At 42.7% G+C, this 20,585-nt stretch overlaps 1 protein-coding gene across 3 annotated transcripts in view; it reads left to right on the plus strand.

The window, feature by feature from the left end:
- LOC139986507 (uncharacterized) overlaps window positions 1–20,258 on the plus strand; it is a 131,566-nt gene extending 111,308 nt beyond the window's left edge. For 2 of the 3 annotated variants that reach the window (XM_072001893.1, XM_072001894.1), the window contains one exon: window positions 13,777–20,258. In XM_072001893.1, the coding sequence (XP_071857994.1) occupies window positions 13,944–16,025 (2,082 nt within the window). In that variant the 5' untranslated portion in view covers window positions 13,777–13,943 and the 3' untranslated portion in view covers window positions 16,026–20,258. Of the gene's footprint in view, window positions 1–12,884; window positions 13,242–13,776 lie in introns of those variants that run through there. The other variant, XM_072001895.1, reaches the window with a different exon arrangement.
- The last annotated feature ends 327 nt before the right edge of the window (window positions 20,259–20,585 follow it).

The raw sequence follows: 20,585 nt of genomic DNA on the forward strand, positions 1-20,585 counted from the left end.
CAGATTGTTTAAAGAAACCGGAAACAGAATCGAAAACGATCCAATACGTCTACAGCAAGACCGAATGTTGGGCCGTATACGCAAGCTTCTGAAAGCAGACGAGTTCCGAGGAGAATAAGCGCGGCGGTACAAGCGTGTACAGCACGCTGAAAGGATGAGAAAGGCGTTCCGTGTATGTTTCACCGGCGACTTCGATTTCACCTTGTTCCGAAGTCCTTTGACCTGCGCTGGAGGCAACGCGTTTGGAACGTGCGACATAACGCTACCTTGTAGCGATAAATTAGAGCTCGTGAGCTCGTGCCGCGTTTACGGACTGTTTGACGTTTTTGCGGACACGCTTCCTCGTATGGTATTCAACCTGTTCCGTGTCGGGAGAAAAGTAAACGTTTTGGCATTTTACGCTCCAGCGTGCTCCGAAGCGCAAACATTTACATCGTGAGACATTTAATGCGTCATGCACGTCACTGGCATTACACCTGCCGTCTGTTCAAGTTGCAGATGATCGGTACGTCGTATGGAACTAATAAAACGATTCTTTGTACAATAATTTTCTAATCGGGTATTATTGTTTTCATGGAAAAGAAAAGAAAGGAAAATACGAGCGAACGGTAGAAAACGTCAAACGATATCGATGCAGTAGCAGAATGTTCTCTCTTCAAGATGTTCCAAACAAATGTGCCGTTTCTTTCAACTTTACATAATATGCATATTACACGGTCATCTGTTCGCCAACTTGTACTTTTCTTCCTCTCACCTTTAGTATTCGCCGAGTATCGTCGTCCTTCAAACTCAAACATTCACTCTCGTAAAGCAACTTTCCACGATCACGCTCGGCTCGTGTATTAATTTCTGTGCAAACTCGACGAGAGAAGACGCAATCCCCTCCGTGAACCTACCGCGATTACTCTTAACCGCGACACGTGACACGCGATCGGAACGACATCGCGAAACGAGTCAGAATCATCGGCGAGATTCACCGAGCTTCTTCGACGTTAGAACGAGATCCGATGATATCGTGCGCTGCGAGAACGACCAACAGGAACGAGTAAATCGTCTTTCACTTTTATTACTCGTTAGAGTTTAATAAGAAAGTCTAACCTGTTTCTCACGAATTGTGATAAAACACAATACAGGGTGACTCAGGCTTAGAACCGAGAGCCGTCCGAAGCAAACGAGTCTAATAAAAGAATCCGAAGCGGACGAAAATGTAACGGTAAGTAGCCTTAGCCATCGGCAAGAAAGCAACAAGAACTGTGCAACAAACTTCGAGGTAGTCGTGATCTCTCGTGGAAACCGGGGAAAGAGAAGCGTAGCAACAGAGAAAGGACAAAAAATCGGTTCCTTGGGGCTGCTTGCAATTAGAAGACCCAACGAGAGAGCCGGCGGCGACAGACAACCGACGCGTGTAAAAGGATTTTTGCGAGCGAGCCGCGTTTCTAAACGACCGTTAGAAAGATCATGGAAAGAATGCGCGGCTCGCGGAACGCTCTATATCCTTTAAAGCGTTTTGTCGCGATCGGCGCGTTTGTCACGGCTATGCTTTGCCGAGCGAGAGAAATTATCTGCTCTCTAGCGATGCAACAATTATCAGGTCATGCCGGCCACGCTGTTTTTCAAATCGATGCCTCCGTTCAAACAGGGTGTTGAACTAGTCTTTTTTATCCACCTACAGTTACGTTACATTCGCTGGTTTGTATAAAAGAGCATGGTTTAATTATCGCGTTTGCTTATTCCACGAAAAAAGCAATCGTTTATCGCGAACAATAATTAAAAGTAATTTCTTTCTAACAATAAACGCTCCATAGCGGTGTAGATCGCGAAGAAAAACACGTCTTATCTTCACGTTGCATTAATATTCGAACGCTTGTTTACGTTCCGCGATCTAGCAATTTGCTAGGAACAGGTGGAACTGCGAGATAAATTTATTTCGTATAATTATTTTGTATAATTAGCGGCCGGAGAAATTAACACGAACATTTTTGTAGGATACACGGTGATCGTGAGCGAAAGAGAAGCGTTTAAAGCGCAATAGCGAGGTTTCATAGCGCGATATTCAGAATACCATGAAGCCAGCTGTTCATCACCTGGCTCGTTGCAAGGATATTAAGCGTATCTCTTAATTTGCGAAGAAACACGAGGCACCTTGAAAGTCTTCTTCAAGAACGCATTATTCGTCGGCGTTATAACTCACGGCGGAACGCGTTGAAAGGAAAGTTTTAACGACTGCATCAGCTGCATGTGGAAACACCGAGGAAAGAGCCTCGTGTACTTCTGATGGCTAGATACTATGATACTCCACGTCGTTGCTAAGAACTGCCAAGTCTCGTATCGAACTCGACACCTTGTTTCATTTTTTATATCTGTGGCTGGCTACTCTCCTGCGTTTGCTATCGGAGAAATTCGCTTGGTTTACTTTAAAGACAATTTTCACAAAAAGGTCATTCGCTTCTGTCACTTAACGTTTCCGATTAATCGTCTCGATTTTTAACTGACAATCGGTGGTTCACCGTACACCAAACTTTTTGAACGTCTTCACAGATAACAGTTTTATATATCTGAACTGGAGATTTTTATATCAGGTTGTCCGAAAAACGTCTTTCTTTTACGGACACGTCTTTCACAACGACGCGTGTTTATACAAACATAAAATCTAATCTGTCGAACGTCGTGGTTTTCATTTTGATAGAAGAAAATGGATCGTACGTAATTCGAGAAAATAATGTAAAACGAAAAATATTGTGCATCCGTTATTTCCTTCTAAAAGGAAAGAAACTTTTCGGACGACCTAATACATTTACATGAGATTTAGAGATGCAAAAATAGACAGGATGTGCGCTATATACGAGATCCTAAAAAATATTCAAAGCGAACCACTCGAACCACTTATAATCTTTAACAGGCGAAACGAATCTCTGCCTGTTCCATTCCTATTTCTTTGGCCGCGTCCATAAAAATGCAAATTTGCCGTCTAATCGCGAACACACGAATCTACATAAATACGCGCGGTCTGATAACCAGTACGTAAACTACAAGCTAGCAAATAAACTCTCATCGTGATGATCCATATACGACTTAGAGACGAATCGACGGTTTCCATGCTTCGTTAAAAAACACTTTGTCTGCCACGCCGAAATCACATGTTTCGCTGAGGACGCCGTGGGAGTATTTTTATTATTCAAAGCATATAATGGCAAAATAATAATAAATTGACGATGTAGGACAACATTCTTCCCCGATGGACCGTTTATCTTATTGGTAGCCACGGGTGACCACCGTGGCGCCTTGGTAACAGTTGATAGCGATATATTGTAACAAGGCTTCGTTTATTTCAACAAACCATTCGCGTTCGTTGTTTCTTTGTAAGCAAAACGTGCAGAATATATCGTTGAAACGTGTGGAAGATGTTAGTAAACGATATTTGCTCATTCTACATATAATAGTAAGGTATGTTCACACTCGTAACTTCAATTATACGATTGCAAAGCAGCGTTTACGATTATTTTCTAAGCTGTGTTTATAATAATATTCGTAGATCAGCCCTCAAAGATGTGGACGCAAACACAGTGCACCGTTAGATGCAAGATTTCTTCTCATTTTATTTTCATCGATGTTCTAATAAAAATGTTTAATCGTTCAATGGAGCACATTTTATTTCAAAGTATCTTCTATCTATCGGTTGTATTCAAAATGCCCTAACTGTCAATTTTCATTCAATTTTTACAATCGTAAGAAGTTCAAACGTTCCGGTCACCGATGATCACCGTGGCGTCACAGGAGAGACCGTGGCTGCTCTTTATGACCAACGTGGCAGTCAAAGTGTTAAAAAGTCGAACAGACATGGTTTTTTCTAGCATCCGATGAACACCATCCTCGAAATACTCGAGGAACGTACTCGATAAACCGTAAGAGATGTAAGCGATGGTCATCGAACTCGAGTATCGCGTTCTCGAACGGCGAATCCTCGATCGAATGGCGCGTATCTGCGAGCGGCGTAATAATTGAAAGATTCAATTCAATCAATAATGCTATTCATCGCGCGGTTATAATGGATTGGAAAGGTACGAAGGTTAAGAAAGTGGGTTCCGCATGAACTATCAGCAATAAACCATATTCAGCGAACGTACCTTCTGTGCTTCTTTCGCGGGACTGGATAAAATCAACTGGCCGTTTCGCTGATCGTATCGTTGCCAGAAGGTGAGAAATAGATCTTGTGTAATAATACTTCAAGGCGAGAGATAATAGGACGGTCGTGGAACACAATTAATGTGTCTAATCTTAGGCCTTATGCGAGAATCGTTTGAAAAAAAAAAAAGAAGAAGAAAAATAGAAAAAAAGACAAAATCGAGACACGATCGACTTAGAGGGAAACAACGATCGGATCGAGCTTCGACGATCGAGATGCAAGATCGAGATGATTGTTCGGGTATTTTGTAAAAGGCTCGCTCGAGTATGCTCGTTCTCGCGTCGGAATCGCGTCTCGTTGTAATAAGATTAATGTTTATAGAGGAAAGAGTTGTAGATTTATTATGTAGATTAATATTACTCAAATTGTTTTTTCTTTTTTATTTAATTTCAGAATTGAATATATACACCTTTGCTATCCTCTTGAGTATTTTAAGAATATCAAAATAACCTTCCTTCCTTTTAAATTTCCGACCATTCATCAGCTATTTTTAAAAGACTGTTACCAATAGCACAATAGATAGGATACGAGAGATCGTTGATTTCTCATACGAAAATTAGGATGGTGAACGATTTTAAACCTAAAATTATAAACGTCGTTTCCCATGTTTCCAACGGTTGTGTTGCGAATTCTCGACTAAGGAACAACCGGTCAGGTCAAACAGATCGGTCGATATCGCGTACCTCGAATGAATTAACGCTCAAGGTGGAGGAGGTTTAATAGATCGAGTGTTAGAGTAATCTAGCACTGTATTTGCACTGGTTGTATAAAAGTAAAGTGTGATGTTATGAACACGGCGGCGGTAAGATCTTGTTGAGAGGTACGATGTCCGATGATCAACTGTCCTAGTATGTCGCTGATTCTCTTCCCCAGCCGTTGGGTCTCGTCCGTCCGTCGTGCCTTCCCGACCGGGTTTTTTCCCTGACCTTTGAGTCCTTAGGTTTACAGCTCGGGGAGGACAGGTAATTGGGAATTTCTTAAAGAAGGAAATGGGTCTGTCCGTGCCATAAACGGACGGCCATTCAAAATTTCAAACAGGTTGTCCCTATTCTGGAGTATAATATCTATTTAGTGATCTTATCAGGTATAATTTTGTTTCGTAAAGTTACACTATTTTCTGTACTGTTTTCACCTCTTAGACTTTCTTCTGCCCATTAGCGAGTATTTAATGCAGCGTGTTCATTACGGCCAGTCATGATACTTTTTCCTTTTATTTATTTTACTTTCATACCATCTACTTAAACGACAAAATATTGAGCATTAAGGAGCCCGAAGATCTCGGATAAGGTAACGATTTCGTAAATAAGTACGCTTTTAATAACTTCTCTTTAGGTGTCAATTATATAGTGGTTCTTGATTAAACTGGCTCGACTTGTTCCCAAATAAGCTTGTTAATCTCTTTTTGTAATATAACGCGTGTGAATATACTAGCTTATCGAAACGACTTCTTTTCGTGGATACGCAAGTACAGTTGCAATTTATCGTTGATCGAAAGCCACTTCCACTTTTTGTAACGGCAGAATATTCGTGATCACGTGGACGATGTTTTCAGAGAGGATAAACCTATTGGAAAGAAGAGACTATCGATTTCCATAGCCGATGGAAGAAATATATTGGAAATTTGTTTCAATATCAACGAACAAGTTCGTTTGTACAAAAAGTGGCCTCGCGGAATATCACGAGAGATTTCCTTGACTTATACCATAGGTCAACCATGTAGGCTATTATTCTTTGTCTAAAGTGGATTGCTAGCTCAAGGCCATTTCACCGTCTGTGAACATGACACGAGTGACTCTTTCTTTTATAAACTGGTTACACACTCCAATTGTGCCTGGATATTGCGCTTTTTCTTTCGAACGTATACACCGAAACAAAATTTTCAAACCAGGTCGATAAATTACATTGAAACAATAACGAAGGTAACGCGAGATAACAAGGAACCTAATAACGTTTCAGTGTGTACAATATATGCACGTAATGGCATTATTATATCATAAATTTATATCCGGAGAAATTTAATTGGATATCTGGATATTAAACAAATTGCGTTGCATTAAATAATTTGATATCAGTTTGAACGCAATTATCTTGTTACAAAGTATACTTGTATAAGACCATATCGATGATGAAGGCGCGATATACCGATAGCAGAAATTTTTAATACGTTTCAGAATTGATACAGGAAAATAAAAAATGTTGGATGGAAGATTAAAACCGGGCCGAAAAATTATACTCCGATGTTAAAATTGCGAAAACAAGTTTACGATTTACCATATATTTTCCACGCTTTTATTTTAATTTAACACGGTATCTGGAAATTTGATCTGTCTCGCGTGTTATAGATATCGTTTCTGACAACCGTGATGAATTACCGACACCTCGGAGAATATGTTAATACAAGTAAATTACCTTGCATCGTATAATAAATTACGTTATGCGTTTCGTACGATTCCTTGTTTATTTCAGCGAGATGGCCGGCCCACTCTCTCATTATCCCATCTTACGTTTTTACAAATATTCGCCTCTCCGTTACCATTTCTCAAAATCACTTCCACGAAATACAGAGCCCTTAAACAGGTGGAGAAAAATTCGCGGCAACTTGAGCGCCGACCCGACACATTAACGTACGCAGAAATCATCATCTTGAAACTCGCTCGTATAACTTGGTCTTACGATCGCGTCGTAAACCGTGTGGCTAACGGACCTAACGCGGACGTGGCGCACCAAAAATCCCATAAACAAGCGCTTAATCCTCTCGCAGAAGTCGCAATAATTTCGAAAACGAGTCCTACAACCGTCGTTTCTCGTAAACGTATCCGGATCGAACGCGAAATTGAGATCACGTCGCCCTGGAACGCCGAAACCTGCTAATTTCAACGGTGTGATCCGGTTGTGATCGTTGTGGCTGCCGTGGTTTCCGTGACGTTTTCGACGGAAATGAAATCGACGGTGGCCGGATACTTGGCCCGTTGAATTATCTCTTCACGTAGCAGCCAGCCCCTGTCGAAAACGTACTCGGATAATTGGCGAGCTCGCGAGCTCGATATCCGGCTGGATACACGAAATCCTCGGCCAGTCTGACCCCATTACTCGCCCGTCATCCTCGTCCGCTCCTCCTTTTTTCGACACTTTACGCGTGCCTCGACAGGTCGACTCAATTTTCGACCGGCCGTTTCTTTCGGGCCCGTTTCACCTCGATCTCGTTTCGACGGATGACGTGCCGCGAGATCGTGCGAAGATATTTTTGCCCGTACGTTTCAAACCGATTATCTTTCCATGCGTTTCTTCTCGCAGACGATGCCGATGTTACACGTTCGAACACGTTGCGAGATCGTTTCACGTAGTACGAAGCGCGTATACGTATAAGTGCGTTGACATTACATTTCGTTGGCACGTTACGATTAATATATATTCATGGAAAATTAAATAGTAAATGAGATAAGCCTGGTCAGTGTGCGTAAACAAGAGTAGCGTGCAAGGAACCGTACCGCGAAGACTCACGGAAGTTTGACGATTTTGCGATAAAGTCACTAGTAGCGAGCAAGTCTGTGCTAAACGAATTCGCGAGAGTACGCGTACGATTCGATTAGGATTTGACGATTTTGATAGAAGTAGCGAGAAAGCAGATGTATAACGACGCGCGTGAGGAAGATCCAGATGATCTCATAGGAGCGTAAAAATTTCTCGACTCGAGAGGTCGCCGGCCAACCGACGATACCGTTAACCAGCTTGAATAGGAAAAGCAGATCCGCTAAAGTTGTTCGAGAGTGAAGCGATTTAAGGTTAAGCTGACTCATGATCGGATTGCAATTACGATCCGTTGAAACCGTTCCATCGATCGATTAGAAAATTCCACGATATTTTTACGTCTGTATATATAACTTGGCTGAAATCGATATAGAAGTTCGATAAGTTTTTCGATAAGTTGGAAGAGGCGCGTTCGTGTACGCGATAGTTTCGTTTCGAGTATCTCGCGATTCTACGTATTCGCACGATGTAAAAAGGAAAGAACTTATTTCTGTAGTTTGTATCACGAAAATCGCATAAGGGTGGTTAAATTGCAGGGGCTCGAGGCGAACAAAAATGTAATACCAGCGATCTTTCACGAACGAGCGTTGCTTATTGCGGCAACAGGCAAACGGAAGATTGGCCTGGCGGTAACTCGGTAACTCAGCTAAATGTCAAGGATAGTTTGAATTATTCTTTTGCTTTTTGCGTCGCAGCGCTGCGAACGAGCAAACTTTTCTACGCTACGAACCCTACGATCGACGAATGATATTCATTGATATTTTCCACGTGAAACAATCGCACGATCGCCTCGTTGCAAGTTGAATAGCCAACGTTTTATAAGCTGTTCTTGTCATACTACAAGCGTGTAAACGTCGATCACTGAGCCTACTTTGATAAATTGAGTTTAGACATTTTCTAATTGCAGCATCAGCAACCTTTCTGTTCCCTATATTTCTGTAATTTACTGCGTCCTTTGTATACGCAGTTCTACGCTTTCCAGAAGTATGCACGCGCCTACCCACGAGAGTACTCGTCGAAGACACGAAATTTATTCAAACGTCCGTAGGAAAAGATATAAAGTACGGAGGAATGCAGATAAACGCAAAGTCACGCGACGCTCGCAATGAACACAATGTGGAAGACTGGTTTTTCCAGGCGTCGTTTTGCGCAATGCGATCTAGTTCCGTGGGCGACGATAGGAAAGCGGAGGTGGAACGACCCTAAAGTTTCAGCAACGATCGTTCGGCCCGAGGCGAGTCGGGCATGATCGAATCGTGAATCTCTCGGCGCGGTCTCGCAACGATTTCACGATGCAAAAAATCTCGGACGGAGAAACGGACGACGAAATCGAATAACGAGAAGCCATAAGCATCGCCGGTTCCGCGAATTCGCCGCCTTTTTGTACACGCAGCGACACCTGTTTTCGCTTTTCTTGCCGATCGATCGCAAACGCCACTTCCTGTTTCTCGGTTTGCCGTACTTTGCTTTTTCTCGTTTCGAGTTTTGCCAGCAAATTGTTGAAATGGAATAAGTAATTAGACGATAGCTAACAAAGTAGAAATAGCTCGTGATTTGATCGGTTTACCGAACCTTCCTTTTTTTCTCTACAAATATTTTTATCTCTATAAATATACATATATCTCTTTTATTTAAAGATTCCCTTTATTTTTATATCTTATTCGATATTACTTTTGTCTATCGTATTACAACACGATGATAAATCTGTCTATAATACACAAGTTACTGATATGCACATATAGACAGGTAAATTAGCCGCTGTTGAACTTAAAACTTTCTTTTGTCCGCTACCGTACATCTAATCGCTCCGATCTGTTCACATTTACGACCATTACAAATACTTCCTGTCGTAATCTTGATTCATTCCACGAAACTATTCCGTATCTCATGAGGAATGTATCGCACCATAAATATCTTTACTAAATGCCATCGTCTGATGTATACGGTACACTGATCTAACGGCGTGCGATTCTTTTTTTTTTTTTTCCAATTCCACGCACGAATACAATAAAATCAGCGTAACGGGTTAACGTCGTTGTATCTTCTTTTCTTCTTCTTCTTCCTTTTTTTTCTTCTTCTTTTTAATTCTTCCTTTTTCGTTTTTGGTTATTACTGCGTTTTCAATCACCGTGGTTGCTTCATCCGTGCAGCGGTGGAATTTTAATTACGTTGTAGTAAAGCAAGATTGATGCCACCGCGTACTAGATGAAATACAAAACACGTTGAGTAATAAATGCACGGTGATAATAAGCGCATGAAAGACAGTGAGAGTTTGATCGTGCAATATGATGATCATTACGCTGACATTCCTCTGGCTCGAATTAATGAAGCGGAGACACTTGACGATTATATACTGTTGCCTGTGATAGATCACCGGCAATACGAGCATAGTACGCATTGTGCTGAACTTGTGATACATTCGATGTGTAATTGTAAATACGATTTCGATTACCATAGCCTACCAGTTATTTGCAACGAAAGGAAACACGAATCTGTGTCACAACCCAAATTGTCGAATTACGTTTGTTACCGCACCGATGTTTCGCGCGACAAGTACACTTTCGTCGACTTTTTGATTCTATTCTCATTTTACGATTAAGTAGAAGAATTTCCATACGACGTAAAATACGAAGAAAACGTTCAATTCGAAAAAGATGAAAATGTCAGGTCCAGTGGCACAAAGTTAAATTTGTTAAAAATAGCTGATAAATCGAGCAAGTTTTATTGGAAACCAGAGATGTAATTATTAAGATTTACGTATTAGATCGTCCGAAAAGTTTCTTTCGTTTTATGAGGAAATAATAGACGCACAATGTTTCTTGTTTTATATTATTTATATTATTATCCATTTTGTTCTGTCGAGATAAACACCGCGACGCATCACAGACTTGCTTTCACGTTTGTACGAGGGTGCACTGTTGTAAAAAACACGTTTGCGAGAGAAAGACACTTTTCTGACAACCTAACAAGATCCTCGATATTTTGTAAACATCGCGACGAGGAATATTTCGAATATCTCGGGGATGAAAATACATTTCCAAGAATAATCATTCTCTATAGACAAAAATAAAGCTGAGTGATGGACAAGGATGTGTTTATTCACTGGTATTTCACTAGACGCGCTTTTTATCCGCGATGCAATCTCGCAAAATCGCTAATAATAAAGTCCCGTATATAGGAAGTCGAGAAATGCCTTGAAGAACCTTGTAACGTACGTCTGATTAGAATTTTCTATCGATTGGCAGACTCGTACGTACATCAGGCAACGAATAATCGTAAAATACTTCGTTGGAAATATGACATAATAACTTCATAACGCACATGGCCATGTTTGTTACAGTTGCGTGAATCACCCTGTATATCTTACAAAACACATTATATCGTCAACTTTTCTACGAGACAAACGTTCAGACGCTTCTATAGGCCAACGTAATATCGAATTTATTGGGTTGGCAACTAAGTGATAAAGAATTCTCTTCGTCATTACCATTTAACGACAAAATCCGTGATCACATAGTATTTCAACTCAATAGTATTTCAACTCCTCGATTCTTTCCTTCCTACGTACATCGAAAATGGAACAAGTCCGCGTTTTCCTTACCGAAAACTTAGCTCGCTATTATTTATCTCTCGCCTAAGTTATCGTTACGCAAAGCAGAACGTTGTAGAGCATTAATCAAAGTGATACATCGTGTTTCGTACATGATATACTCGCGTGGAGCAAAAATGACATCACGTCCCGAAAAAGAGCGTTGGCAATTTCGACAGGGCAGATCGTTCGTTAGATACTCGCGAGGATTAATGATAGCAGCGATTCGGCAAGTTCATTTTCTGTAGGACCGTGCGTTGTACCGAAAATAACGGAGACCCTTGGACCGACGGAGAAAGTGTAATGCTCTTAGCGATATCCGGCTATCGATCTACTTCGGAATCGATCGATCGTTACCAACCCCCAGTGTTCTGCCGCGGCGTAAGCATGTACTCGCGTACGTGATCATAGATAAAGATCCACTTTCGCCATCTGCGGTAACGGGATAAAATTCGTCGTGGCGATAGCAGCAGTGACGACAGGATAAAAGCGAATCGATGAAACGAACAATTTCATTCCATCTGTTCCATTATCTTCTTTCTTCCATTCTGTTTCTTCGTTTTTCTTTTTTACTACGCGTTTTTTTATATATAAATTGTCTTCTCCAAACATGTTTCAGAGCAGATCAAACTTCTAACAGTTGTATACGTTTTGAATAAGAAGACGTACAGATAAGCGATTCTGATCGTAGAAATTTGTATCTCCGTCTCTCGTGTAAATTATGTTTTTGTTTGGTTCGAAACGAAACTCGAAGAATGCTTCGTTATTTCCAGGAAATATTCGAATTTTTATCGTGCCATCGTAAACGGCAACGGTGATAGAAATCCTAGACGTTTAAGAATTTGTAAAACCTTCGGAAGGTAAAGCGCGAATACTGAAAATCTTCGTAACGATATACCGGTTGATCTACGATTTGCCTAAAAATTGCTCTTTATTAACGGGCTGTGTAAAGTCGATAAAGATCGCTAAGATCCACTAGGATGTACAAAGCTGCCGCGCGATCGCTTCTCCGTGAACGCGGATGATGTATCGCGATTGCAGGCTTCGGTTTCGCAACGCGGATCGACCGTTCCGTCCTCGGACATCCGGGTGGCGAGCGGCCCTCGATCAATTGTTATACGCCGTAGCTGGCATTTAGCCGCGCGACTCGCGTCTGCACTGTTGCCGCATTAATTTGGTACGGTGCGTTGCTGTAGGATAGCTCGCGGAAAAGAAGTTGCGCAAGCCTATGCCGCTCATGCCTCGTACCACCGGCGCAGCGCCTATACAGGCTGATCCTAGCGATTGGGCCATGAATATCTAGTTCTATGAATACTCGTTCCGACTGCGGTTACGAACAATGAAAGAAATATCGCGTGTAATCGATGGTTCGTAACATAAAATATTCACCGATATCATTTCCGTGGAAAATATCGAATTTAGAATTTCCGATAGATAAAACGACTCTCCGTTCAAGTTGTTGCGCCAACTATTGGGTTGGCAACTAAGTGATTGCGTATTTTGTCAATACCACCTAATGACAAAATCACTCAATTACCAAACCAATGCTTGTTCGATAATCCGTGAAAATCCGTGGCCCGATAATAACGATCGATCTCGTACTCGTTTAAGAGAAGGCGAATAAACTATCACGCGATTAGAGGAAAATGAAACGGTGATAGACCCGGCTATTAGAATCTCGCTATACACACAATATTCATGCGCAACGTCCCCGGTCTTTACGTTCTCCCTTCTCTGTTTCACAGTGTATGCCTGTCTATCTTCTAGTTTCTCCATCCTTATTCCGTCTCTGTCTAAGGCACGGTTTCTCCTTCGTTCAGAGATTCAAGGGAGTCGATCTGCGTCGATCGTGCTCTCTGTTTCTATCCCACTGTCTCCAAGAGTGTACGGTTGATCGTTGTGCCGGCTAGCTTCGCTACGGTGAATTTATACACGGCCACGGTGCGTTCCCACGCCTAGAACATGCGAAAGAACACTAGCTCTTCGGCCTAATGCCCGCGTTGGTGCCGATCCTATTTCACTGGCCCGTCGCCTAAGAAAACGCGGAAAATCTGGGACACGGCGTCGCGGTATGCGCCATTGTCCCGCGATTTTATGGGATTCGATCTCTGGGTGCACCACATCGACGGCCCGATGAATTTTCTTTATGAAAAATTCCACTGCTATTCGTCTAATTTGTATTAATACGGTTATTCGGTTAGATCAGTTGATAAATTGTATTTTAATAGCTTGTGATACAAAAAGAACGTATCTCTCTCTAAAGTTTCATACTTTATATATCGTGATCATTCAAAAATGTTGGTACTATCTTTAGATGAAAAATAGATTCGTAATATTTATAATTTCGTTGGATTGGATATTAAAACTTCGTTCGAATAAATGGTATTCGTATAAACGAAGCTCTATCGTATAAAAAAATAAAACACAGGGCAAATGGATTCCACCGACTGAGCAAAATTTCAATTCTATTTTCCAGGTGATTCCCCGAACTCAAGGATGCGGTGGGCAAGGAGACACGCCAGCTACCATCACTGAAATCCACCTTCTACCACCTGAAACTTGCGACTGCCAGCCTAACAAGGCCACCTCGAATTCGATCCAAAAACAGAAACCACCACGAGGACGAAGTACCAAATCTACTCCATGGATCTAACGGAGGCATTCGCCCCAGGAGGGGGTGGGGAAGATCTGCCAAAGACCGACTTCTTCGACTTCGTCGTCTCTCCGCCACCGCACTGTGCCTCCACGGACGGCGTGTCCGACGAAGAAAGCTTCCTGCATCGTACCACCTGCAGAAGCATCGGCTACCTCCAGCAAGGTCACGAGGAACACGAAACTAATCGCGAATTGCACAACTCGCCGTTCATCAAAGAAACCAACAACAACACTCTGACAGCACTACCCCCAGTCTCAACGATTACTGGCTCCCTCAGCCACCATCACCACCATCACCACGTGAGGACGCACCATAGCGCCTGCAACGTTCAACAGAGCAACGAGCAAACACCGATGGATCAGTCGGATTGTGATTATTGGGGCACGGACGAGAGCAAAGAGCAGACCTGTAATATACTCTTGGAAGACCTGAACAAGTACTGCTGGTCGGCCCACGCTAATGCTCAGAGCCACGGGAATGATAACGTGAGCGTCCATCAAGGTTCTAACGAGCATCATCAAGGAGTAGGTCGAGGATGCTCAGCCAACGACAGACAAAATACGGACGGCGCGATTTACACGTTGACAGTGTTGAACAACGAAGCCAACTCTATGGATGCATTAGATTGTTGCAAGAGTCCAGCGCCCACGTCCAGTGATTCTTGGTCTCTGCGACCCAATCTAGACCTGGACGCTATACTGAGCATGGAACCTGCGTCTACCGAGCAGGAACACGATCAGACCAGTAGCGTGACCGAAGTGTCGCGGACAGTCAACGACAGGTTTCATCCAGATCGTTTCTCTGTTGCATCCTCCCAATATGCTACAGACGACAGCGGATTTGTCGAAAGTAAGGAATTATGCGGTCGAGGATCATCCAGTGGAGGTAATTGCACAGGAGGCGACAATAACAACGATTGGAAGCTTTCTGATCAGAATCTGCAGGAAGCTGCGGCCGCGGCTGCGGCTGCTGTCGCGGTTGGTGCAGGTGACTCGGCAGAGAGTCTTCTGAGAAGCGCTCTTCAAGGAAAATTGTACACAGGTCCGACCCAAGTAGTTTCGTCTTCCTCGCCGTCTACTCAAGGATCCACTATATCCATGCCTGTGACGAGCAACGCTGGGTTGCAGATAGTGTCCGACCAACAACCGCAGCAACAGCAACAACAGCCTCAACAACAGCAGCCGCAGCAACAACAGCAGGATGAATCTATGCATACTTGTACCGATGAAGATCTGTTGCTGTCCCAGTTAGACCAAACGACCTATCGTCCCGGTGATTACGAGAAGCTGAAGAGCATAGCCAACGAAGTGGTAGAGTCGTACTGCAGTTTGGAGCCCGTTTGCAACGTGTCTGCGACGACAACGGTTATGTACACGCTGGATCCAACCAGTGGGAGTCTGGGAACGATAACTCTTCCCGCAGATCTGGGTCAAGTTAGCACGGTTACAGTAGTAACAGCAGCTCAGCAGGATGTTCTACAGCAACAAGCTGCTCCTCGAACCGAAGTGGAGCAACAACAGTCCACCAATCAGCTTCAAATAACTCCGTCCAGAGTGGTTACAACTAAAGCTCCGAAAAAGTACTGTCGACGTACCAACAGAAACAGCAGCAACTCGAACGCAGCCAGCAACGGCAGCAGTGGCTCAGAGACCGGTGGAAGCACCAGTGGAACGCAGCAAGGCGCTTCCGGCGGTTCTCCAGGCAGCGTCCAACGCAAGGAACGTTCGCTGCACTATTGCAGTATCTGTAGCAAAGGCTTCAAGGACAAATACAGCGTCAACGTTCACATCAGAACTCATACCGGCGAGAAGCCTTTCGCCTGTTCCTTATGTGGCAAGAGTTTCCGACAGAAGGCGCACTTGGCAAAGCACTATCAGACCCACGTGACGCAGAAGCCCAGTGTCCAGCAGCAAGCGACCGGTAGTAGCACCAGCAACAGCGGAAACAGTGGGAATCCCAGTCCATCCGGCGAAACGAGTAGCTCGACGACGAGCAGCGTGACAAATAGGAGTCAACCGCACCAAGTGTCTGTCGATCCAGCGGGGACCGCTTGTAATCCACCCAGTTAGTTGCATTGGGAGGACCAGACGGCCCACACCCGGTTCCCAGTGTCCAGTTGGACGCGTTCGATCGTTGCTACTCCATTCTCTATTCCCGGTGGCACGGTGCGGATTTTGCACGACGGTGATGGTCAACGAAGGATACACCGTGCGAGTCTTCCTCTATTACTATTCACTTCTACGTATCTCTCTTTCTGTCTCTTTAATTCTTGCTCTTCCCTACCCTCGTTTCTCTGTCTCTCTGTTTCTTCATACTCTCCGATTACGATCTTCGTTCACTCGGAGAGATCGCGCGGGAATGATTTACGACCAGACAGGTCGCGGAACCCCCGGCACAGAGCGAACCATGACCAAGGATCGCGAGATTGGCCAACGTCCATGGACTAATTTTTTGACAGGCGTCTCGCGATCTCGTCTTAGAGAGAATTTCCTGCCGATTGGGAAAACGATCCGGGATATTTATTCGAGCTGCACACGGCGGTGCTCATGATGAGTTACGCCAGATAGAGCGAACTGGTAGCCGCTGGTAGCTGATCCTCGTAAAACGCATGAGCTTCAGCCAGCTACGCCGCGGAACGCTCCCTCGAACGCTTTCCTTTCTAGGCGTTTCCGATATCGCGTGTGGTCGTTGCAAAAGATATAGCGATATCGTAAATTTGCAAAGAAATAGAAGTTTATGGACTTCGAGAATCGAGTAATTTGAGACGTTTTGAGAAACTGTTCGAGGACACTTTGAGAGAGGATCTAGAGCTTCAGTTAGGGTCTAGCGACGTCAAGTCGTTGTCAATAGCAGCTTTTCCTTTGCTGCATATTTTCAAAGATCTGTTTTCTGAAATAGAAGATTACATCTATAGTGATCTATATAAGTTGAAATGAAAACCCATAGCCGAGATTGTGTATCGAAACTAAACTTAACTTGTGTTATACGGATTTTTCTAATTAACACATGTAAGCATTTGTTTATTTTCACGTTATGTTTGTTAAGCATTAACTTATTCCGAATTTATATTCCGCGAGCTAGGATTTTATCACATCGTTGCATCTACTAACGATGATCAAAGAAGACTAGGATAATTTAAAACAAAGGAGGTTCTTGTAATCGATGAATTTATATTCTGCAAACTCAGGTTTTATAACACGTCGTTAAATTTAACAACGATGATAGAAATTGCATTTGAGAAACACGTGTCGGTACCACCGTCTAACCGAATCTAACGTTTCATTTTACGACCTCGCTATATCTCTTGCAGGCACCGTACCCTTGTCTCACGCGTAACAACGTTTTCTTAATCGAATGCCGTCCTTAGAATCGCGATCGAATCGCGTGTCGTGAATTTATCCGCTGGAGAACGAAGCTTCTGGCGACTTCCATAGCTGTTCCATGCGCCGATATAAATTTCTGGATGTATCATTCGATTTTTCTAACGAATACGATCTGTGAATAGTGCACGCGCCCGGAAACTCGCATTGGTGATGCTCGTTACGAAACGTGTTATTCCGGTCGATAAGTTCACGATGATTAGGTTAAGCAGGCGAGCATAGATCGCCATTTATTTTTTTATTCTCATAATTAATTATTCCTCGTTCGATATCGATTGATCCAGGTCGTTTAACGTGTCTTAAAAGAAACAGTGGAAGAAAATGACGGGAAATGTAAAAGTATAAGAGAAAAAGAGAGACGAATAAACGTGTGAAAACGCGAGAAAGAGAGAACGTCGAAGGATTTAAGTAACGCGATGGGTGGGGGAAGTCTACTAAACGATCTTGAGCGATCAATTGATTTCAAACGAGCTATAGTCGAATCGTCGATCGACGGTGGTTCAACGCGAAACGACTTTGTGAAAATTGTTGTTCCTAAAACGACTTGTTTGCTGTTTCAAACGAGAGAGCGAGAAAAGAAAAAAAAAAAAAAGAAAAAAAGAAAACGACCACGTCGACGATGATCGTACACGATGATGATCGATATTTAAAATACCGCTACGAGATATTAACGTTGAAGATATTTTACAGAGAAGATTCTTTTTCTTCTTCTTTTTATTCTCCTCCTTCTTCTACTTTCTTTCTCACCTCTTTTTTTCCGTCACCTTTTGTTTTTCTTTTTTTTTTTATATATATATATATGTATACACACAGAGACATATAGTAGACTATAGCGGATGTAACGTAGAAATCGGTAAGTATCAGAGTATCGAGAGAGAGATATATAAGAGTTTAGAAGTAATTAGTAGCACGAGCTGTGATTTAGATACATACTCAACGCGCGAGACCACGCTCGTCGCTGGTTTAACCTGGCGATCGCGTGTCCCGCCGTCTGTTATTCGTAAGAGAGTGAAAGCGAAACGTTCGACGCACGATTTTGCGAAGAATTTAACCTTCGAAACACTCTTAAAAAGCCTGATCGGTTCACACGAGCCTCGTTCGGATCCCACGGAAATTCACCTTTCAGCTCTGTAAAGCTTCAAAGCGTTTCTATCGCGAATTCTCAACTATGCAAAATACGCCGCACTCGTTTCATTCGTTCGATAGATGTTCGAAACCGAAGCTGCCTCTGACATTCCGCATCATCAGAAAAACTTTCTTCCCCTTTTATAGTAAATTTCATTTTCCATTTCTTTTCTTTCGCGGTTACTTCTTTGACCTTGCAGCTAATGGACGAATACTTTTTTCTCGCTCAAAAGTTTATTGATTCGTGGATCGTATCTGTCCACTCTGTTAATACGTTTCTCGTTTAAACGTAAGAACCGCACTCCGTACAAAATCAATTGGCCGAAGACTGTTTATTCGTATCGAGTTGTAAATAACGTTGGGAACGATCCTTTCTGAAGTTTTATCTCTTCGTGGTCGATACGTTCGCGCACCCTTGAATTTCTTATAAATACAGAAAAATTCTCGATATACTGTGCAATCGACGATGAAAACCGTCGTCAAGATATGGCAGGCGAAGGAGCAAAAAATCGAAGAGAGGAAACGAAACCAAAATAATTCACAAAGTAAAACGAATTACGAATTCGTCCCAACTTACAGTTAATAGTCTCGAGTAAGCAATTGATTTTGGACGAACAGTACGGCAATTCTTCCGCCGGTTCTTATCTTGATCCTCGTTACCAGTGGCTCAGAGAAGATAACTCCGAAAGAAAAGACAGGAAGAACAGGCTCGGCTATCAAGCAGACTTTTCAGCTGGAAACTGCCTTTGACCTTTCAACGATCGTTTCCCACGACTACATTTCCCTGCCGAATCGTTAAGCGGCCAAGCAATTAACGACCGTTTAATCGGCGCGGTTCCCTTGGTGTTCAAAGTCGCGTTGCTCATTGTCCTTTCGTGTTCACAGCCGTAAATCCTGTTCACTACCACGATGAGATACAAGCTCTTGTCTAATTTATATTTCAAAGCCTCTTTATTTTGTAATAATTCGTAGAGTAATTTTTATTTGGCTATTTATTGTAATGGTAATCAATCATTGGTTGTTATCTAGTTTTGGAGATTGAATAAAGTTTTAATACGAAACTGTTACAATTTTCCAATTTCTTTCACTGTATCAATCTTCTCGTTGATTAGTTCTATATTCGTAAAGCATATTTCATCACCTGACGATGCATACAGCAACATAGTACGCGACGATTTTGTCGATGCTGTGCTGTAGCTTTTCGAACCTAAAGAAAACTCTTCATTGGAATATTTATACCGATTTCTAGATGCAAAATATCTGTACGAGCAGCGAAACGATCCAACGCACAAGCCACTACGTTTGTTATTACGTTGCCGATCTATCGCTACGATTTGCACAATCATAATTTTCAAATTTAGCGGTTCAAGCCACCGAACAATTGAGAACTCTTCTGCCGATTAATCTTAATTGATCGGTAACTCTTCGAAACGAATCAACATTTTGTTCGCAGTTAAGTCGATACTAAAGTACACGGTATTTTCTTACTCTTCTATCATTACATTGAAAGCTAACAGCGTCTCGTGACATGCAACAAACTTGATCGTTTTGCGCGAAGCTGTTGAAGCATAGGTGACTCGATAATCCCGTCTCGCTATATGGTGTGCACCATACAGTTTGGTGAATTCATCAGTAAGAAAGAATTCCTCGTAGCTGTTTCAATTAATAATAATGATTGACAGAAGCCTGAAGAGCAAGCTCTTAAAATCTCCGCCCTTGCCATAATTACGAGAACTTGTAGTTGCTGAGTTACAAATTTCCACGCAGAAGCTTCCAACCACCAGAATGTGATATCCGTATAATGTCTTTGAACTAAAGTAAGCAAGCAATAAAGCAGGATGACGTAAACTAGGCAAGAACTTACCGCTCATCCTGGTGTATATCGTCGTCCTTTTTCTCCATCCTGCTTTTCCTATGAATATTCTCGGCGTGCATCTTTTTCTCTAGTTCTTACGCCATTGTGACGAGACGACGCGATGCCAGAAACGAGGCTGTCTTCGTTCGTATCGCGTTTTATCTTCGCTCGTAAACTTCGATTTCCAATTAACGATGTGCCGTTCACGATCCAAGGACGAGACGGTGTGAATTTCTTCTTCGGCCGAGTTGGCGAACCGAGTTCACGGG

Source organism: Bombus fervidus, chromosome 4 (assembly GCF_041682495.2).
Source record: "Bombus fervidus isolate BK054 chromosome 4, iyBomFerv1, whole genome shotgun sequence".
Taxonomy (NCBI): Eukaryota; Metazoa; Arthropoda; class Insecta; order Hymenoptera; family Apidae; genus Bombus; species Bombus fervidus.